Source organism: Pristiophorus japonicus, chromosome 16 (genome assembly GCF_044704955.1).
Source record: "Pristiophorus japonicus isolate sPriJap1 chromosome 16, sPriJap1.hap1, whole genome shotgun sequence".
NCBI classification, from domain to species: Eukaryota; Metazoa; Chordata; class Chondrichthyes; family Pristiophoridae; genus Pristiophorus; species Pristiophorus japonicus.
Genome location: NC_091992.1, coordinates 22,683,518 through 22,705,964, shown reverse-complemented (window position 1 = coordinate 22,705,964; position 22,447 = coordinate 22,683,518). Strand labels below are relative to the sequence as shown.

Sequence of the window (22,447 nt, the reverse complement as noted above, 5' to 3'; positions counted from 1 at the left end):
CCATGGCTCTTCTATCAAAGTTATGGTGCACAAGTTTAAATAACAAACTGTAGTCATGATACATTTAAAATATTGCATATATATTCATGATAATGAAAATTCTGCCAAATAAAAAGGAATTAGTGTATAATATTGCATCAGACCTGTATTATCAAATGTTACTGAATTCAACACACTACCTTTACTGGCTCCTGCTGCCCCCAAGTGGTAGATGGCAGCCAAGATGTGCCAGAAAACTTTCTGTTCATCAACTGAAATCCCAAGCACTTTCATAGCGGCCTGAAGTTTGTTAAATTGCTGAGCTGCCTTTTGTTTCTCTTCGGGCTACAAAAGCAATTAAAACAAATCAATATTTGACGAATGGGACATATATATAATATGATGAGCAAAATCATTACTACATATTTTCAGTTTATCCACTAATACATTGCTAATTAAAAGATAAAGGGGGGAAGTTGCCCTTCGTCCCATTTCATGCGGTTATTATCGCCCGGAGAGAGTCAGAGGCAAGAGGCGTAAAATTTGGCTCTTCAACTGTGACATCGTCTCCCAGCGCTTTGGGGCGCTGTTCAAGGATGGTTCGGGTCAGGAGTGGAGTGGTATTCATCGCGGCAGTGACATCAGTGCGAAATGGACATGTTGCTATGCATCAGCACAACGCAACAGGTCTGCTTTGCACTGACGCCATCACCGCTGCAATGGACACCGCTCTGCTCCTGACCTGAACCCTCCTCGAACAGTTAAAGGGGAGGGACGCTGCAGGGCCGAGTGAGGCCTCTGTGGCGCCTACAGGGAAGGGTTCGGCCGGGCCAGCGTCCCTGCACCAAAGAGAGCCCATGGCCGCCATTGTCTGCCGAATGCAGAGTCAGCCGACAATTAAAAGAAAATGGCAGCCATGGTGGTGCGCCCTCCCCTTTAAGGATGACCACACCGCCCAGCCACTTTCAGCTTCCCGGCTTGCAAAGCTGCCCGTAGCACCGACCGGCCTCAACCTTGCTCCTGCGGGGCAATTTCCCCCGGGGAGGGTGGAAACGTTGTTGCCGGCGGGCAGTAAGGGGTCAGCACACGGCCGGGGTGCGGTGGAAACCAGTTTCTGTCACTCTCGGCCCGGGGGCAATTGTGGATGGGTCGCACCCTCCGCCTGCCCTCGGTCGGTAAGGCCTTACTGCTCCGTAAAAAAGGGGCAATTTCGGCCCCAAATTATTTGCTCTAGCAGTGGAGCACACAAGCGTTCGAATGTACTCTACATTAGAAAGGAAAGATCTGGCAAGGTGATTTTTCAAATGAAGAAATAAGATGGCAATGAGCCCACAGCCAATTGGTCCCGTCATATGATCAAAGCTTAATATGTTCGTCTGTTGTCTGTCCTCTGAATAGAGGTACAGCAGGTCTGTGGGGTAGGGACTTAACAGGAAAAAGCACTACAAGCCTGCTATTTAAAAATATAATAAAGTACCCCTATTTGTCAAGACATAATCTCTCAGAAAAGATTTTTCTGTATTTTAATACTTTTATAACTTAAAAACACAAAAAAATCTGGTCTCCAACTTCGCTTGGTGGCAGGTTAATTTCCCAAAGGGAAATCAGATGAGCTCAAATAAATACTGCTTAAATTGTTAAAGGGAATGAATAAATATAGCTTAAATTAAAATAATCAGAGAATAGAGTCTCGAGACAACAACACATGAAAAGGTTGATCTTGCATTTTAATGCATTATCAAACTTAAACAGCTTAAGATTGAGATATGTTTTTGCCTTGGAACACACTTCAAGATGATAGTCTAATTATGTACTAATCATGCAGTATTTTCCCTCCTTGACAGTTCAATGTAGTGTCACAATTTAAAAACCTTCTGAATCCACCTCTTAATTGCAGAAAATGCTGGAAGCACTCAGGAAGTCAGGCACAACAGAGGAGAGAAGTGACAAGTTCTGATGATGGGTTATGCCTGAAAGATTAACTTGTCACTTCTCTCCAAAAATGCTGTGCTTGACTTGCTGGGGCCGAAATTCACCCCGTCCGAAACAGGTCGCACCTTTCCCTTTTGAAGTGACTTCTCAACCGTGTCGGATGAGGTGTCCTCTTTCGTGAAATTCAGCTCTGTCGTTTTTTTCTGAAGCGGACTGGAAATCGGTCATAATGGGGGCGGAAGTGGGCGGTAAGTACTCTAGAGGGGCGGAAATGAAGGCGGGACGGAGTTTCCGCCGCTGTCGGTCAACAGCGGAACGGTGATGACGTCATTACGCGTGTGTGTCACCACATCTCGCCCCGTCACTTAAAGGGGAGAGAAGCAGCGATTCTTTAGGTTCAATCCACTGGGCCACCAGGGAGAGTTTCGGCCAGACCAGCAGTCTGGCACCCAAGACGTGGGTGCAAGGCTGCCTGGCCTATCCCGGGGACACATTTGTCTGGCCGACCTGGAGGTCGGTCAGCAAAAAAAAAATAAAGTGGCTACCATGGCAGTGGGCCCTCGCCTTTAATGGCCATCACGCAGCCAAGTCCCACACAAGAGAAAGCTGTTGGGGACACCGCTTGGCGGATCGAGGATTTTTACAGCTAAATTTGGCTGGAGGTGCGGGAGCTCGGCGGTGCGCGCTTTGATCACGCACTTAGGACTGGTCGGCAGCGGCAGGGCGGAAGTGAGGACCGCCAGAAAAGTCCCCAAGCTGAATTTCGCTGGTGGCGGCCATTGAACTGGAAGTTGGTGGCCACTCGATTCCGCTGCTTTCCAGCGGTAAGCAGCCTTTTTTGGGGGGGCTGAATTTTAGCCTAGCTGTATTTTGTACTCAAATGCCTTGCCTTCAAATTTCCTAGTTTCTACCCTATTTATTTAAACCTGGAAAACTGGTTTATTTTTGTATCAGTCAAACTTATGTCTTTGGTTTGAAACTAGTTTGTTTATTCCAATCTGCTCCAACTTTCTGCATGACTACATTAAGTCCTTTCAAACCACATAAATTCATGCTACTCAATACTCCTGCCATGCCCATTTTTGGCAATTAAAACTTTACTTCCCTGCCTATAGACTGGTCACACTATTCCCAAATTACTATAAGAAATCTGATTTTATCTGTATCTTTAAAATTGAGAATGGTTACCACATTTAATATTTTAAATACATGTGAACGCTACATTACTGGACAAAATGGCACCAGAAACATATCGTGAATAAACTATTTCCATTCTTCTCCCATCACCTAAATTTATAAGCCTGGAAGCTCCTATAAATTCCATGTGATTTGACAAACAATGAGTAATTGTTGAACTGAATAATACTGGAGAATATAGCTTGCAAACATTAAAGAAGATTATACCAAAAAAAATCATGACTTTAAATGTCAAAAGTTACCTTTGATAAAGGTGTAATTTCAAAAGCATTGTTTTCAGCAAAGTGATTCAAATGAAGTTCAGTTCTGTCAGTAGCAAAAATATGAAAAGCAGTTAGTTGGTTGTATGGAATCTCTGAAAGTAGCAGCACAGGAGATACTTTTAATTTTCAGCAATGGCGTAAAACAGGTGATAGTGGATCAGCCGCACGTCATACACCCCACCTAATTTTCCTTTCTATTGACTTCAATGTAAAGTTAAAATGACCTCCACAGAGTGCACATCTCAGCAGGCGTCAATGTTGGGCAAGTGACGTAAATCTCAATTTCCAGAACGCCAAAGAACGTTGCTTTAAATTCAATGCAGCACGCATTGTAATCAACAATGGAGAATAGCACTGAATCACAAAAAGAGCAGATGGAAATTGACTTATTTCTAAAGATAAACACAATTAAAAGGAATATCTAGACTTCAGCCATATTATTATTTAGAGAAGTTATTTGTTAGAGCTTTTTAATGTTTGAACAAGTTTACCCAGTAAGTATACCGATCAGAAAGGTTCCAGGTTCAATACCTAGTCGGTGTTGGGTTAATTTCTCTCACCTGCAGCTATAGGGACATTACAATTGGTTTCAATGCCCCTAGGTAAAGGAGGGGAAACTTAAGGTTCCCACTTCTGATCACTCGCCTACTAGAAGTGGGCATGCAGATGTTGGGCAAGGAAGCTCTGTTCTGATGCCCAAATGATCAAATTGCCAGTGGACATTCCCAGTTATGACTCACACATTACTAATAGCTAACTGAACAATCGCTGAATCAAGCTAATTGCTCAAGGGCAGCCGGCACTTGTGAAATCACAGCAACCAGACCTCCTTCCTCTACTTTGCCCCTCCCTCTTCCCTCTCCTAAATACAGCTGGAGGTGCAAGAGCATTTGGTACAGGAGCCAAAACTATCTATTTGGCACCAATACTCAAGATGCTGAAGGATATTGTTCATCATTATAAATATACATGCACAAAGAAATACAAATTGAAATTCCATACACAAAGAGTCAAACTGTAGTCTGTAATAAGAGAGAACCAAAGAGTATGATTGAGACACACGTTCCATGAGAGCTGAAGAACAAGTAGTCAGAGATCTGGTAAACTATTTTTTCAACAGCAGGCAAAATTACTTTACTTGTTTCTGAACAGGGTTGTATCCATCTTTCTTTCTATCCATCGTTCCCTTGAAGTCTGGTCATTTATTCTACTGAAGTTGTGACATTTAGAAACATAGAAAATAGGTGCAGGAGTAGGCCATTCGGCCCTTCGAGCCTGCACCACCATTCAATAAGATCATGGCTGGTCATTCATCTCAGTACCCCTTTCCTGCTTTCTCTCCATACCCCTTCATCCCTTTAGTTGTAAGGGTCATATCTAACTCCCTCTTGAATATATCCAATGAACTGGCATCAACAATACTCTGCGGCAGGGAATTCCACAGGTTAACAACTGTCTGAGTGAAGAAGTTTCTCCTCATCTCGATCCCAAATGGCTTACCCCTTATCCTTAGACTGTGACTCCTGGTTCTGGACTTCCCCAACCTCTAACATTCTTCCTGCATCGAACCTGTCCAGTTCCATCAGAATTTTATATGTTTCTATGAGATCCCCTCTCAGCCTTCTAAACTCCAGTGAATACAGGCCCAATCGATCCAGTCTCTCCTCATATGTCAGTCCTGCCATCCTGGGAATCAGTCTGGTGAACCTTCGCTGCACTCCCTCAATAGCAAGAACATCCTTCCTCAGATTAGGAGACCAAAACTGAACACAATATTCCAGGTGAGGCCTCACTAAGGCCCTGTACCTCCCTGCTCCTAAACTGAAATCCCCTAGCTATGAAGGCCAACATGCCATTTGCCTTCTTCACTACCTGCTGTACCTGCATGCCAACTTTCAATGACTGATGTACCATGACACCCAGGTCTCGTTGCATCTCCCCTTTTCCTAATCTGCCGCCATTCAGATAATATACTGCCTTCGTGTTTTTGCCACCAAAGTAGATAACACACATTTATCCACATTATACTGCATCTGCCATGCGTTTGCCCACTCACCTAACCTATCCAAGTCACCCTGCAGCCTCTTAGCATCCCCCACACAGCTCACACCGCCCCCCAGCTTAGTGTCAGCTGCAAACTTGGAGATATTACACTCATTTTAAGCAATGCTATGTTCAAAGCCACAATTAAGCCCAAAGTTATTGATTGGCTAATTTCACTAATTTTGTTAAGAAAAAATATACAACACAATTATCCCCAAGCAGCTGCAATCACAGAGTCGAGACAAAAATAAGCTTTAAAGCATTATTGTACCTGAGAGTATTGTCAGCACCAGCCATCAGGTAGTAGAACACATTGAATGTACCCTCACTCCCTGGACGCCTAGACACCCTGAGTTTCTCCAAAAGCATAGTCTGTAAAAGAGAAAACTACGTAAAGTATTTGCACTTCATAAATATTATAAAACAGTTTTATTGAATCAAGCCAATACCATTAACCTAAATCGACAGAGCGTATCCATCTTTCTAGGGTACATTGAGACAAATCTGGAAGCCTCGTTAGACATGAGCACAGACTGGAGTTAAGGCTATTAATGAAGGTCCGTGCAAACAACGGAATCTTGCAAAATGTACCCAATTGTGTAAATCAAGTATACTTCTCTTTATTCTGAATTCAAAAGAGCATTATTATGCTTTAAGGCAGAAACACAATTAGTTAGCACTTCTTATGCTTTGTAGAGCAGGGTGGGAAGAAAAACAGGAAAAGAAAGGAACAAACAAGGAAATGGAACCATGCCATAGAAGAGATTAAGAGCAGTGATCAAAAGATTGATTTTTTTTAAAAAGGCACGAAGGGATACAGATAGAGTTCCAGAGAAGGGTCTGCCATGAATATTGGAGTGAAGGGAGAGGGGAATGCATAAAAGGCCAGAATTAGATCACTAAAGGGTGTAGGAGGGGAAATGGGTTGGAGGGGATTGTCGAGACCAAAAAGGGTGATGCCATGGAGGGATTTTAACTTTAATGCACGGGAGACGGGGAGCCATCAGTAAGGAGAGGGGTGATGGACAAGTGGATCTAGTGCAGGACAGGATGTGAATGGCTGCACCTTGGATCCATTGAGTTCATGGCAGGTGAAGGATGCAAGGACAGACTAGTTTTCTTATATACGGTACTCTGAAAACTTAGTTTCACAGCTGCCGCAATGTCTACTGGCGAACTTTGCAATGGAACAAATGAGGTACATATTTAAAAACATGGGCCAATCAATATTTACAGGTTCTAATATTTTTTCCACATGGCAACCAAAGGACAGAAAGGTAATATATTTCTTACCTGTATAGAAGCTGAAGCCACCTGACCAGCCTGATCAAAGTCAAGTGAGACAATCTGCGAAAAACGTGTGGCATTGCTGTTCATACTAGTAGTGCTATTCCCAAAGGCTTCCAAAACAGAATACACAGCCTGCCATTTCTCCACTATACGTCAAAAAATATAACAGAAAGACACTGGTCAATGGAAGTTTAAAAAGGAAGAATACTTTCAATGTAACATAATAAAATGATGTGAATACATTTGCTACCAGGCAGGATATAGCTTCAGTTCAGTGAATAATTCCTGTCCTAAAGAAATTCAGTATTTCTGGTCTCCTTTCACACCTAGCACTGCTGCTATTATGCAACTTTTGAACAAGGCTTTCATGCATATTGAAATACCTTGATGCATTAACATACAAGTGAATGATTTGAAGAGCATGTATACCAATTCAGAGTCATCCAAGGCAGGGAAACATAAGAACTGATCGAGTACGTAGCATTAACCAGCTGGCATCAGCCTGCCGGTCACTCTCAAGTGCTAAGTTCCACATGAATGTATGGAGTCAATAAAGGATACAAGCAGACTGCCTGTGTGCTGTTAGACCAGTGGGAGGTCTCACTGAAGGTGCAAAATGGTAAGTTTCCATGGGAAGGTAAATAATTCACTGAATTGATCACATTCAATATACAGATGAGGAAAGTGATTTGCATTAAAACCCTACTTTGCCTATTATGGCATCTAATTGTTTCTTAAATAATTCTACGGTATTTGCATCCACTGCACTACCCGGAAGTCCACTGCACACGTTGACCACTTATTGTGTGAATAACTTCCTGACATCAGTGCTAATTTTTCTTTTTATTAATGTGAACCCATATCCTTTTGCACTTAGACTGTTCACTTTGTAGTAGAGTTCAGAATCTACCTTGTCTATACAACTTAGTATCGAAAGAAAGAACTGGTGTTTTATGGGATCTTTCATATCTTCAAGACATTCCAAAGAAGTTCACTGTAATGTAGCCAATTTGCAGACAATAAGGTCCACAACAACAGTAAGACAAATAACCAGATAATCTGTTTTTACTGATATTGATTGGGGGATAAATGTTGGCCAAACGACAGGGAGAAATCGATGGTTGTCTTTGAATACTTCCAAGGGATCTTTTATGTCTATCCAAGAGGGCAGATGGAAATTGGTTAAATGTCTCATCTGAAAGACAGAACCTCCAACTGCACTGAAGCATCAGCCTGGATTATATGCTTGAGTATCTGGAATGGGACTTAAACCCATGACTTTCTGACTCAGAGGCAAGAGAAGTCAAGGGGGTTGATCAGATATAGCATGATCTCCTTCTATATTAACATTGGCTGTTTATAGGTTATCAACAGGTAATTGTGAATTTTACTCCTAATGATCAATTTCATTATTTGACATGGTATTGATGCAACACTAATATCTGTAGGCACATGGATTTGCTTTACCCCTTTTTTTTTAAATACAAAAAGGATGGGTAAAAAAGGAATTTTGGTCACATGGGGCTTCATATAATCAGAAACAAGGCTCCGGTGGATTTATATTACCAATGTTATAACATTAAGCAATATCAGGCTTTAGGCATAATAAAGATCAAACATTTGCAAATTAGTTTTTCCCCTACCAGTCACGATTTTTCCTGTGCTCCCAGCAATTGTGACCAGATACTGAACAAGGTGTTGACTGTTTGTAGTTTTCCCACTGCCACTTCTTCCCAAAAGAACAATGGATTGGTCCTGCCTGGTAGTCAGCAAATTTCGGTAGGCAGCTTGTGCAATAGCATACACATGTGGAGAGGTATCTTCTTTGCGACACCCCTTAAACATGTGCATAACCTAAAACATGAACACAATCAGCTTTTGTACAGATTACAAATTGCAAAAGTGGTTTTAACAAGAAAAACATGGATGTGTTTGCTGCATTTACGTGGATAGAATTTCACACAGCTATTTAATATGAAATAAAATTAAATTTCAAGGTAATTTTAAAGGGATAATGACAAATCTATTTATGATCCTGTACCTGTCAGTTTCTTACACAGAACACAATCTAATCAAAGTGGTTTCAGCTTAAGTCACACTGCCCAAGTGAGGATCTGATAGCTCTCTAAAGCCAGTCTGAAAGCCTAGCCTTCATTAAAGTTAATAAAACACTACAGAACACATGTGCTCTTTTGATAACACAGATCTTGGAGTATATGAGTAACAGACCCAAAATGAGAGGTCTGCTGGTCTTGATTAAGCACCATACACATTAGTCCGATATTTACTCTTCTCCAATCAGATCTTAGGGCAAGGACGGGGAGAGAAAGAAATCCTAAGCATAGGTCTTTCCTTCTCCTTTAAGTAAAAGTTAGAAACTTCTGTGCAATTTATTATTCCTAAATCAAGCTTGTGTGTTGCCATTGGATGCTTTCTAAAGTAACATGCAACAAACTGTGGCACCCAACTTAACAGTGCCAATAATTTTAGATCATTCTGAAGAGAAAATGTATTTGCAAACGTTCTTGCCCTCTTTACAAGTCAATGGGCCGTAATGTGTGGCCCTTAAGGGTGCGCACACGCTCATAGTGGTCGTGCAAGTTCCGAGTTTAGGCATGCACTAAAACCTGGAACTTGCGATGTCAAGAATTCTCTTGACAGATCGCATGCACCCCCGAGAAAAGGGCATCTGCTGGCGCAGAGTTTGACTATTTGCCTAACTTCTGATCAGCGCATGCCCGTGAAATTCTTACGCCTGTAAATGAATAACAGAAACCCAAAATGAGGAGTCTGTGGGACCTGATTAAGCAAGACTTTTAAAAAAGAGAAATAAAATGTTATCAATAATTTATACATTTAAAAAGCTGTGAAATTTGTTTGAAATATTTAATTCAATGCCATTTTAATTCATTTTAAATATGTGATGGTTTGTTTTATTTAGTTGAAGTGTAGAGGTATTTGGGGGGGCGGATTCCCGTTCACACTAATGGGGATTTCCATACATATGGAATCCCCCATAAGCATAAATGGGGATACCCTTCTGTCATTTATTGGGCCAGCCCATGTGATCCCATGGGTGCTTGCGAACCGCGTGCGGCCGAGATATGTGCGCTTCTGCCCACGCCTTCCCGTAGAGGCCTATATGACACAAAGATAAGCCATTTGGCCCAACACGGTCTATGCTGCCGTTTATGCTCCACTCGAGCCTCCTCCCATCTTTTCTCATCTAAAGCTACCAGCATAACCCTCTATCCCCTTTTCCCTCATATGCTTGTCTAGCCTCCCCTCAAATGCATCTGTACTAAATGTTTCAACCACTTCCTGTGGCAGCGAGTTCCACATTCTCTCCACTCTTTGGGTAAAGAAGTTTCCTCTGCATTCCCTATTGGATTTCTTGGCGACTTTCTTAAATTGATGGTCTCTAGTTATGCTCTTCTCCACAAATGGAAACATTCTCTCTGTATCCACTCTATCAAAACCTGTCATAATTTTAAAGACCTCTATTAGGTCACCCCTCACCCTTATTTTTTTTCCGAGAAGAGACCCAGCCTGTTCATCCTTTCCTAATATATATACCCTCGCTTTTCTGATATCATTTTTGTAAATCTTCTCTGCACCCTCTCCAGTGCCTCTATATCCTTTTTATAATATGGCGACCAGAAATGTACACAGTACTCTTCTAGAAATAAACTCTAGTGCTAGGTTTGCTATTTTTATGGCCTTGCTAATCTATGTCACAACTTTGTGATGTGTATTTGTACTCAGATCCTTTGTTCCTCTACCCCACCTAGAATCACACGCTCCAAGTAATAAGTGACCTCCTTAATCTTCCTACCAAAATGTAATACCTCACATTTATCTCTGTTGAACTTCATTTCCCAATTAGATACCCATTCTGCAAGTTTATTAATGTCCTCTTGTAATTTTATCGCAGTCCTCCTCAGTATTGACTTTCCCTCCCCAATTTGATATCATCCACAAATTTAGAAATTGTGCTTTTGAATCTCCATACCTCCTAGACTACCAGGTACGTGAGCATTTTATTTGCAGATTGGAGGCACTTCCCCGCTCAATTCAATGTCCAGCATTCTCGTAAGTTTCAGGAGTCGTAATATTCTCAATATAGATAAAGAAGGATTCCATAGTTGCAAGTGCACCAATATGTAAGCAACATTTGGGGATTCACAAATAACCTACACACCTAAGTTTACATTTTTTATTTGAGAAACTGACAAGATACTATGGGAAGGCTCACAAATGTTTTCTCGGCCTTCTCTTTATAAAATTAATGGAATAGTATTTGTAACCTCATTTATGTTGGTAACTAAAGCAACGCAAGTATATTTTACTGCCAAAGCAAGGATCTGAGCTGCCCTATTTCAACAGCAGTGACGATATGACAGCTAAATGAAGAATTGAATCACCAGCTGTTAAACAACTTGTTAGGTGGGGTGGCGTTGCTGGTTAAAAAAAAAAAGAGGAAATTAATGCAATAGTAAGGAAGGACATTAGCTTGGATGATGTGGAATTGGTATGGGTGGAGCTACAGAATACCAAAAGGCAGAAAATGCTAGTAGGAGTTGTATACAGACCACCAAACAGTAGTAGAGAGGTTGGGGACAGCATCAAACAAGAAGTTAGGGATGCATGCAATAAAGGTACAGCAGTTATCATGGGCGATTTTAATCTACATATTGATTGGGCTAACCAAACTGGTAGCAATGCGGTGGAAGAGGATATCCTGGAGTGCAAGGGAAAACCAGTGGATGTGGTAGATTTGGACTTTCAAAAGGCTTTTAACAAGGTCCCACACAAGAGATTGGTGTGCAAAATTAAAGCACATGGCATTGGGGGTAATGTACTGACGTGGATAGAGAACTGGTTGGCAGACAGGAAGCAGAGTCAGGATAAACGGGTCCTTTTCAGAATGGCAGGCAATGACTAGTGGGGTGCCACAGGGCTCAGTGCTGGGACCCCAGCTATTTACAATATACATTAATGATTTGGATGAGGGAATTGAGTGTAATATCTCCAAGTTTGCAGATGACACTAAACTGGGTAGCAGTGTGAGCTGTGAGGAGCACGCTAAAAGGCTGCAGGGTGACTTGGACAGGTTAGGAGAGTGGGCAAATGCATGACAGATGCAGTATAATGTAGATAAATGTGAGGTTATCCACTTTGGTGGCAAAAACACGAAGGCAGAATATTATCTGAATGGGGGCAGATTAGGAAAAGGGGAGGTACAACGAGACCTGGGTGTCAATGGTTCATCAGTCATTGAAGGTTGGCATGCAGGTACAACAGGCGGTGAAGGCGGCAAATGGTATATTGGCCTTCATAGCTAGGGGATTTGAGTATAGGAGCAGGGAGGTCTTACTGCAGTTGTACAGGGCCTTAGTGAGGCCTCACCTGGAATATTGTGTTCAGTTTTGGTCTCCTAATCTGAGGAAGGACATTCTTGCTATTGAGGGAGTACAGACTGGTTCACCAGACTGATGCCCAGGATGGCAGGACTGACATATGAGGAGAGACTGGGCCTGTATTCACTGGAGTTTAGAAGGATGAGAAGGTATCTCATAGAAACATAAAATTCTGACGGGACTGGACAGGTTAGATGCAGGAAGAATGTTCCCAATGTTGGGGAAGTTCAGAACCAGGGGACATAGTCTAAGGATAAGGGGCAGACCATTTAGGACTGAGATGAGGAGAAACTTCTTCACTCAGAGTTGTTAACCTGTGGAATTCCCTGCCGCAGAGTGTTGTTGATGCCAGTCCATTGGATATATTTCAAGAGGGAGTTAGATATGGCCCTTTCGGCTAAAGGGATCAAGGGGTATGGAGAGAAAGCAGGAAAGGGGTACTGAGGTGAATAATCAGCCATGATCTTATTGAATGGTGGTGCAGGCTCGAAGGGCTGAATGGCCTACTCCTGCACCTATTTTTTATGTTTCTATGTTCACAAGACTCAATAAAACCCCAGCCAGTTGGATTCAGGGGATCCACAATGAGGTAGGTGGTTGTGAGCCTGGTGGATGAACTGGTAATGTATAGTGTGATTGTTAAACCTTTTGCTAATAAACCAACTAGTTCTTAATAGCAATGTGTTGCTATGAATTCTTAAGCTAAGAACCCATGAAGCAAATGTAAAGGGTTTTTTAAGCTAGAACTAATCATTTCCAAGTGAACAATTAGATGGCTTACTTAATGTTCAAGGGTTATTTGTACTTTTATGCAAATACAATATAGTATTCCGAATTCAAAGTTGTGTAATTGCTGATTAATTTTTTGTCCAGCAAAAAATACCTTGTAATTTTATTTAAGTTGCTTAATTCAGTAAGTTGACATTTTTGAAAGAAAAATACAACTTTGAATTAACAGTAGTACAGTACACTGTACGACTTTCATGTAGTGTTTGGACAATATTCTCCACATATTAAGTATGTATAGTATTTTATACCCAAGCTAGAATAATTGAAATTAACTGAAGGTGCCTCTGTAATCAGTGTGATGCTGCAATTCAATAGTCCACAATAAATTAAAGAACATCCCACAGGAACATTCTAAAAACATACCTTCTCAGAATACATTGACGGCGAGCTGAGGGGATTCACCACTATCATATTTGACCCCGCATACGTGTGGATTAGGTTACCTCCATAACGTTGGCGTAATGTGTGCAGAACACTGGATTCATTAAGATACAACAAGGATGCAAGATCTTCCACTCGGTCATAGGTTGGTGGATTCGCCTGTTAAATGTAACAAGAAGTATGTAGGCAAAGAAAACAAACCTTTATTTAGATTTTAAAAAAAATAAAAGCATGGCAGTGGAGCTGGGCCTAGAGAGTGGACAAAAGAGGATTTTCAGTGGCAAATTAGCATGCTTCCACCTTGATTATGTCCTTGGGGAAGCACAGAGTAAAGCTTTCCCTTTCCTCATAAGGAGTAAGTTAAAAGCAAGGTGACTCATCGCCATACTTAAGTCTCCAAACTAGGCTATTGAGAAATTGGCATGTAGTATTTCTATTTGCCTGCTAGGGCTCACCCTACTTAAATAAGACCAGAGAGCTTAGGTGCAGGTTGGCAGAGGACCCCCACCCCCCACCCCCAGCCCAGCAAAGTGTGCACAGGAGTACTCCTGGACCTTAACCCAGCTAAAACTATTCAGTGGGTTGATGAGGGATAAGGTTCCTGTAGACAGACAACGCTATTACGGCAGAAAATCTCTATTGGTATCAGAAGAATTGTATTTCAAATACTGATTTACAGGTACACTCAATGGGCTCAATTTTCCCCAGTGATTTGCACCATTTTTTTTTAAGCAGGCTGCTTTTTCTGACCTAACTTAAAAATCTGCAGTTTCTCCAATCAATTTTCACCAGCGCAACTCATTGTTATGTTTTTTTTTAGGTAAGTTTTTTTTTCATCCAAAGGGGGTGTAACCAGCCACCTATGCCAATTCTGGCCATTTAGTGAACTTTGGCCAGCTGGTAGCTACTCCATTTCTGCTTAGGCCAGCATATGTGGCCTCTTGAGAAAACCCTTGGAGAGTTAAAGAAATCGCCGCAGGTAAGTAAATCGGAGGCCATCCGGCCTAAGCTAGGGGCGGGATGCGGAGTGGACCTGGACCGGCACTCACTCGGGACTGGAGAGGCTCAGTGGGGGAGGGAGCAAACTGACTTGCACTCACTCGGGGGCCACAGCTGACCGGGACCGGCACTCACTCGGGGGCCACAGCGGACCGGGAAGGCACGCACTCGGGGGCCACAGCGGACCGGGAAGGCACGCACTCGGGGGCCACAGCGGACCGGGACCGGCACTCACTCGGGGGCCACAGCGGACCGAGAAGGCACTCACTCGGGGGCCACAGCGGACCGGGAAGGCACGCACTCGGGGGCCACAGCGGACCGGGACCGGCACGCACTCGGGGGCCACAGCGGACCGGGACCGGCACGCACTCGGGGGCCACAGCGGACGGGGAAGGCACGCACTCGGGGGCCACAGCGGACCGGGACCGGCACGCACTCGGGGGCCACAGCGGACCGGGACCGGCACCGGCACGCACTCGGGGGCCACAGCGGACCGGGACCGGCACCGGCACGCACTCGGGGGCCACAGCGGACCAGGACCGGGACGCACTCGGGGGCCACAGCGGACCGGGACCGGCACGCACTTGGGGGCCACAACAGACCAGAAAGGCACCTCACTCGGGGGCCACAGCGGACAGGGACCGGCACGCACTCGGGGGCCACAGCGGACCGGGAAGGCACGCACTCGGGGGCCACAGCGGACAGGGACCGGCACGCACTCGGGGGCCACAGCGGACCGGGACCGGCACGCACTCGGGGGCCACAGCGGACCGGGAAGGCACGCACTCGGGGGCCACAACAGACCAGAAAGGCACCTCACTCGGGGACCGGGGAGGGTCAGAGAGAGCCGATCTGAAGGCTTGGTGCCTGGGGAGGGAGGAAGGGAGAGAGTCACAAGACTCAAGGGGGGGGGCGGGGAGGGGCAGGAGAGGAGAGGACTCTACTGCACATGCGCGGCCATTTCAGCGATGTCAAGAACCTAAGTTTTTTTTTCCGCGCAGACCGCAGGCTCCACCCCCCGAGGCGACTGGCCACACTGCGTGGGTCCAGATTACAGCAGAAATATCGGGGAAAGTTTGGACATGTTTTTCTGGTGCATTTCTGGACCTAAATAAGCGGCGCAACTCTGGCAATATGCCAGAAAAGGGGCTTGGGGAAAATTGAGCCCATAGAAACTCAGATTTAACAATGCCTCCTCGTGGACCTCCAAATATTTGTGGACCCGAGTTTGAAAATCATTGTTTTATTTAGATCTTAATTGCAGTTTGTTTATAGATATATAGACTGAAGATTACTGTATATTCAGTAGATTTAACAATTTACTCACAAAGGGAAGCACAAAAATGTTACAATAATGCGGTACCAATACACTGAAGGTGTTAAAAATCATTTTGGAATATCAACAGAAAATGTTAAAATTCTTGAAATCAATTGGAAAAATATCCTGTACTTGCCTTCTCCACATCATCTTCATCTGCATCCAGTATTGTTCCATCATGATCCAGTTTAATTTTCACTTTACCTTCTGGGAGGTTGGAAGCTCCAGCATCGGTCTTTAAATAAGCAGCTGCAACAGCAATAGATTACTTTAGAATATTAAACACATTGTATGCAATGTACAAAAACATAGTTCTATACCATTTATACTTACTAATTCAAATGAATAGTTGTCATTTCTGCCTTTCCATTTCCACAGATATTACAATTTCATCTAAAATTCTAATTTCTTTGAGAATTGATAAATTGCAGTTTGCTAAATCAGTTTGAGATTAGAGTTGTAGAAGAAAGTTGGGCAAACTGGTTTATATTAATTTATAAACATACACTAATTTCTGCTTTGTATGTCGATAAATCTAGGAATTTTGTGAATCGAAGACAATAAAAACAGTGGAGGTATTTAGTAAGCAACAACAGCAACTATGGCCCATCTACTCCATTAGAAATACTGTTGTGTAAATTAGATAATTGCAAAATAAAGTAGTTGAAAAAATTAGCTAAAACTGTTTGATGAATTAACTTGTAGCAGTGGGCCACAGGCTTGGAGCTTCAGTTTCCAGATCCTGGATGTACCATTTGGTGTTTACCCAGAAGAAAAGCAGACTCAAATATGGTGCGCCCTTCAATTTCCCCAGCTGGCTAGCCTTCCTAGACCTCAACTCCCCAATTCTATTGAATGCCCCTTCCAAAGCACGCCCCACCCCCTGCTACTGGCTTTCCATTTCCGTGGCAACCCCTCCCCTGCTGACTAGATATCCCATGCCTCAGCACCTCTCCTCCCTTGCTGATCTCAATTTCCATTTCCCAGTACAGAATGCCCAACTGGTTGCATTTATCCATACCTTGATGTCCCCTTACCGGATGACCTGAATGGCCCTTCCTTAGCAAGTCATCCACATCCTGCTCCTCTGGTTGGCTGGCTAGCTTTCTGTGCCTGAACCCCCACTCCCACCTTTGAAGGAATTCTCACTGTACCATACCAACCAGCCCCCACCCCACCCTCATCACTCCCACACCAAGACAATTTCTCTCAGAGCCAAAGTTTACTGCACAACATGCATTCTTTGTGCCCCTCCTTTTCCCCCTCTCCTTCTCGCACCCATTCCCCCTCAATTCTCCCATCCTCCTTTTCCTCCACCCATTCCTTCTAGCCCTCCCTCCTCTCTCATCTCCCTTTGCCACTTTGGTGAATTATGCAACCACTTTCTATCCCTGCTTACATGAATGGGCTTAATTCCGTGTGAAAAATCACTGAGATCGACTAGTAATTCTATAAATATAAGGCTATACCTTTCATAAAATACTTGATTATTCCCGAGGATCACATTCCTATTGAAACTCAAGAATGTTTTTAATGGAGACTCAAAAACATTAAAAATAGGAGCTTATTTTATCCTAGTAGCATCTCAATTCAAGACATAGTTTAGAGCATATGTTGTTGTACAATATATAAAATATAGTTGCAAGAATAATGGAAATTTACTGCCAATGCAATAATGAATAAAAATTGTCATTTAGGATTACCTAATGAAAAACCATCTTTGTGGACCAGCCACACCTTGTCTGCTTCATACCACGCTTGCTCTGCAGCAATCTGCTCCTCGGTCTTCGACTATAATTAGAAAAGTGGAAAGGGAATGTCAAATTACTTGAAAGAGAATAAGACAAGGATAGGCCGCTTATCATTCATTATAAAATTGCAAGACCACATAGTAAAAAAAATACCTTCACGTTACATATTCTCTTATGGAACACAAATCTTTGTATTAAACACTTTCAAAAAAGGCTATCTATTGGGTTATCATCTATCTTGTTTTTGGCCAAATCATCTTTTTTTTTCCCCATTTGGCTAGGTTTATGTCCCCATCACTCCATTGATGAGTCCTCTCAGAAGACAAAGGTGCAATACATCACTAACATTTGAGCTGCAAATACGTTTGGGGATTATATCAAGGTAGCTGAAATGTTAATTACCCGATGCAGAAATTAAAGACACTTGAATTGGTTGAATAAAATGTCTATTATTGCTTTGCCGTGGTATTATGGTTATCTGTACAGTGTTGAAGTTTCGACGTTATTGGATTGAATATGCATCAAATAGCACCACAGAACTTAAATTCAGAGATGTTCTGAGCATTTGGACAAGCTGTAGTCATGGTTCACATAGTATAAGAATTTAAATGTTGAGTAGAGAAAAGATGAGTAATAATGCAATTGAAACTGCAGAATAAAATACTGAATATGTGTTAAAAAGACACATCGAAGGATTTTACCAATAGCTCTTATATTGCTTCCATGTCCATTTATAACTTTTATCTGTTTGGTTTTGGATTTAATAAAAGTGGACAACCCGAGTTATCAATCTTGTGAATGCAAAGTCTTTAGGCAAAGGTCAATTTGATCACCAATCAGAATTAAATAATAACACAATCTGATCCAAAGGGAGCATAGACTTGGTTTGGAACGTCTTCTCCATTCACATCACCAAATATTGCAGAAGCCTGACCCAGTTGTTCATAGGAAGAAGATTCTCAGTCGTGAGAAAACACAGTCAGAACAAATCTGCAAAATTGCATACTGGATTTATCAGCCAAAGGCAATCCAAGCGACAGCTCTGCAGGTGTTATGTAAGTAACCCTCACCAGGTTAGCTCAATACAAAGCTGCAGATCTAGTGGCTTGATCTTGCAACTCAGCCAAAAGTTCCCCACAAGCTGGTTAACAGTGCAGAATGTTCTTTTGTAAGCCTTTGTTTGGAAACATCTAATCTAAGAATTTCTGTTGCATAAGAGAATGTGATCTGTCAACTATTATAAAACAGACTTAGCTTAATCCATGCAGAATGTCAAAATGCTTTGGAAATCCACATAACCAGTCTATTAGGCCCTACACCCATTTTATGAGCAAAACCAGAAATGGTCTACCACTAACCTCAAGGGTGAGAAATGGGCTAATTGCAACCCACATTATGGTTACTCAAATGCACATTATAAAGCCACATATCAGCTGTCTCCAGATTTAGATTTACATGGCATACCGATGAAAATATATTGCATGACTAGTTTTGACAAACTTCCAACCTTGGGGTTAAATTAATTAGTAAGCCTTTACCATCACAACACATAGTCCAGAAAAGGACAAAACATAAAGCAAAGATTTAAAACCACTTTAATTTGAAATAGTATCAGATGCAATAAAAATCCTTTATCAATAGTGTTGGCATTAAAATGACAAGAATCCAAAGTGCCAATCTTTAAATATTACATTACGTTTGGATTAACACTGATTAAGTTAAAGTAATCCATCCCTACATCTGGAAACTTATGTAATTAATATGTTCTTTCCTTAGGCTTTACCCTCTGAAAATTATATCTGAAATATTTAATGTCAGGCTCACATCAACTAATCCTTTGCAAAAGTACAATGAAACTATTTTGTTTTGCTCACAATCATTGTAAATTACTTTTCTGAAACATAATCCCTTAATAAACTGCTATATCAATGTTTATTGTCAGCCAATATGCTGAAAAAGGTCACATACAGCATGATGTTCTGACACCATCAGCAAACCTACCACGTCAAAGTAACAAATTCTAAACTGCTAATGTTTATTCATTGTCAATGTATTATGTAAAAATAGATACAAGAGAGAAAGGTACAGCAGTAACTTGCATTCAGTGTTTAAAATAACATTTTTAAATTACTCAAGCTTTACTTTCATGACCAGTTGCTATCTTGTAATTCTTTACCTATTACTTCATTTGTATTTAATGCAAGAAGCCAAATAGATTAAAAGCAAAAACCACTGAAATTAAAACAAAGTACTGCAATTTTAATCAATAACATCTTTAATCGAGTTAACATTTTGTAAAATATATAATATTGACTGATTTTAGTGGAATTCTATTAAAAATGGATCGTCATCAAGTGTAAACGCCAACACTATTGCAAAAGTTCAAAAATTACCAAATCAATTCTGTATTAGCAACACACAAGATAGACCCCGAAAAGGGACAGATTACAAAACACCAAACAATGTTTGCATCTAATTATTTGAACAAGCATAAATATTTAACAAAATAAAAATGTAAAAAGGAGGGCAGGTTTAATGTTACACAACATACAAGTACTTCACAAACACTAACTTCTCAAAACTAGTGTTGAGATTTAAATGCCAACCTGCGGCTGAGAAGAAGCAGATGCTGAGGAAGACTGTAGCGCCGCTGCTGGCACCTCTTCCAGCTGATTCTGGATAGCAGCAGCATAAGCCAAGCACAGCAAAGAAAGGCAAACCAAGATTTAAAGAACGTTATTTTGTGGCATTCACCTGCCTTATTCATAGTGCTCTATTCAAGATGTTTTTCTGACTTAAGGACACATACAATTTCATTTAGCATTTTAGGCACCTTGGTATTTTCATCTCACATATATTGATGACTTCACAATATTCACTCACATGAATGGATACTGAAGTGACACCATACCTCAGCATCTTTAGTAGGGTATGGGAAAACAGATAGCAAAAGGGAGAAAAGCCGGGGGTGGGCGGGGCGGGGGCGGCAATTTAGCCTTAAATGCTCAAATACTATAATTTCATCTGGTACTTCAAAAACTAAACTCAAAATTAAAATGCGAGCAAAAATTATTAAAGATGGCATTTTTAAGAAGTTAAGAGAATTCTATAGCATTTTCAATCTGGACTCTCAGCAGGAATTGAACAGCCCCCTTCCCCCATCATAAACATCATTATGTGAAAAAGAATCAAGTCTAATGTTTTGATTGCACTGTTGAATATTTCTGGTGGTTTCCATTTAATGGTTTAGAGATTGCATAGCTAATATTAGTAGTTAATTATTTTTGGTTTACAGCATGTGCAAATCACACTGGTTCACTAATGCCCTTCAGAGAAAGGAATCTATCATCCTACCCATATAGTTTACACATGACTAGTCAATTCTACGTGGCTGACTCTTAATATGCCTGTGAAATGGCCCACCAAGCCATTCAATTTTACAAGCAATCACTACAAAGCCCGTATCAGAGATGGGTAATAAATGTGGCCTTGCCAGCATCACCCACATCCGGAGAACAAATTAAAACAAAAATCTAGAAGATGTTTAATGTTCATTTTATAAGCATGATATATAGCGGAGTGACTTCAATGAATATAATTTTAAGTTAGTGAATTCCATTAAGTAGGATTTAGAAGTTGGTTTCTGATTGAAAAGAGACCCCATACTAATGAAGTCAGCTCTGATCTGCAGCGATTATCTAAAGTCCAAAAGTAAATTTGCCAGGATTCATTAAAAATAGGGCTTTCCAGCTGCCAATCTTAGTAAATCCTAGCAAATTTACTTTTGAGTTGCAATCGACTGTGCAAAACCCAGGTCAGAAACCAGCATCATTAGCCTAGGTCTTGGCTTAATATAAAAGCAGTGGCACACCATATTTGACAGGAACTATAAATGTTCAAAAATGTACAGCACATATACTCGCATACAAGGCAACTCACTAATAAGGCAATCCCTTTCCTTTCCTCAGAATTTGAAATTTGATTTGAATGCTTTTCCATGCATTGCCATAGATAGAGAGCCAGAGGGAAGGAAGTGGGAGACGCAAGAGATCAGGAACTACAAAAAGACAAATGGCCCTGAAGAGTCTAGAATAGATAGGAGAAACATGTACTCTCCCACAAGTAAGCTACATTATCATCCAACATCAATAATTACATTCCCTCTATTTTCAACCCCCCCGCAGTGAAGTTCTAGTCTTGTAAGCGAGCATACAATATATAATCAACAATTTCACCAGGCAGTAAATGTGGAATTGTGATTTTCTTTGAATCACTCATGCTATTATAAAGTATAATTTGTTATGTACACAGGGTCATTTTACATAGCATGCTGCAGTAATTAACTTCATTTGAAAGAAAAATATAAACAGAAATTCTGACCTGATTATAAAAGCAAATGTCTATGTTGCTTAATTTCAAACAGCAATATTTTGTACACCAAAACATGGAATTTTCTATTTTTTTTTCCATATTTTAAATCCCAATTTAAACAAACAGGAAATGGCATTGAATGGAGCAGGAAGGTGCGAGGATGGAGGAAGGGGTAAGGATGGGAAAAGGACAGGAAGGGCCTATGTTTCAGTTCAGGCAACACTTCAAAACTGAATTATCCTCAAAACATTGGTGCAGATAATTTTAATATGTAAAATGCAACAGTTTCTTTGCTGGTCAAACACATGTCATCACTCTTTGCAAGCCCTTGGGCCTGTTGACCAGCACTTCAGTAAACTTAACAGTGGCTTAATTGAAATTAAGATACAATTGTAGTTTCAAATGTCTTGTTACAATACACTTAATATATTACTGTATGTAGTAGGTTTTAAATCAGTAAAGCCTCTAAGATCAAAAAGGGTGAAAAGAATTAGCATCCCAAAATGCAACTGATTAGACATTCTAAAATGTAACATGAAAATATAGTACGTTAATGAAGATTGGGAGTATTATCATTAAATAAAAATTCTCAGATTTTGAAACTCACATTTCTTTCCCAACCTTTAACAAATTTAAACCAGATTACCAATTTTAGGTGGAATTTTCTGCACTATATCAGTAAACCACTAGAGAAACACATTAGTAGGAAAAAAA

General features: G+C 41.3%; 1 protein-coding gene across 16 annotated transcripts in view; it reads right to left on the bottom strand.

Annotated features, from left to right (window-relative positions):
• The window catches only part of myo18ab (myosin XVIIIA b), a 299,468-nt gene that overhangs the window by 142,838 nt on the left and 134,183 nt on the right, over window positions 1–22,447 (bottom strand). For 12 of the 16 annotated variants that reach the window (XM_070857110.1, XM_070857122.1, XM_070857108.1 and 9 more), the window contains 9 exons: window positions 19,969–20,037; window positions 17,315–17,402; window positions 15,748–15,860; window positions 13,277–13,453; window positions 8,348–8,558; window positions 6,708–6,850; window positions 5,686–5,786; window positions 3,351–3,414; window positions 180–324 (listed from right to left, as the gene is read on the bottom strand). In XM_070857110.1, coding sequence (XP_070713211.1) covers window positions 180–324; window positions 3,351–3,414; window positions 5,686–5,786; window positions 6,708–6,850; window positions 8,348–8,558; window positions 13,277–13,453; window positions 15,748–15,860; window positions 17,315–17,402; window positions 19,969–20,037 — 1,111 coding nt within the window. The remainder of the gene's footprint in view (window positions 1–179; window positions 325–3,350; window positions 3,415–5,685; window positions 5,787–6,707; window positions 6,851–8,347; window positions 8,559–13,276; window positions 13,454–15,747; window positions 15,861–17,314; window positions 17,403–19,968; window positions 20,038–22,447) is intronic. The other 4 variants (XM_070857113.1, XM_070857118.1, XM_070857123.1 and 1 more) reach the window with 1 other exon arrangement.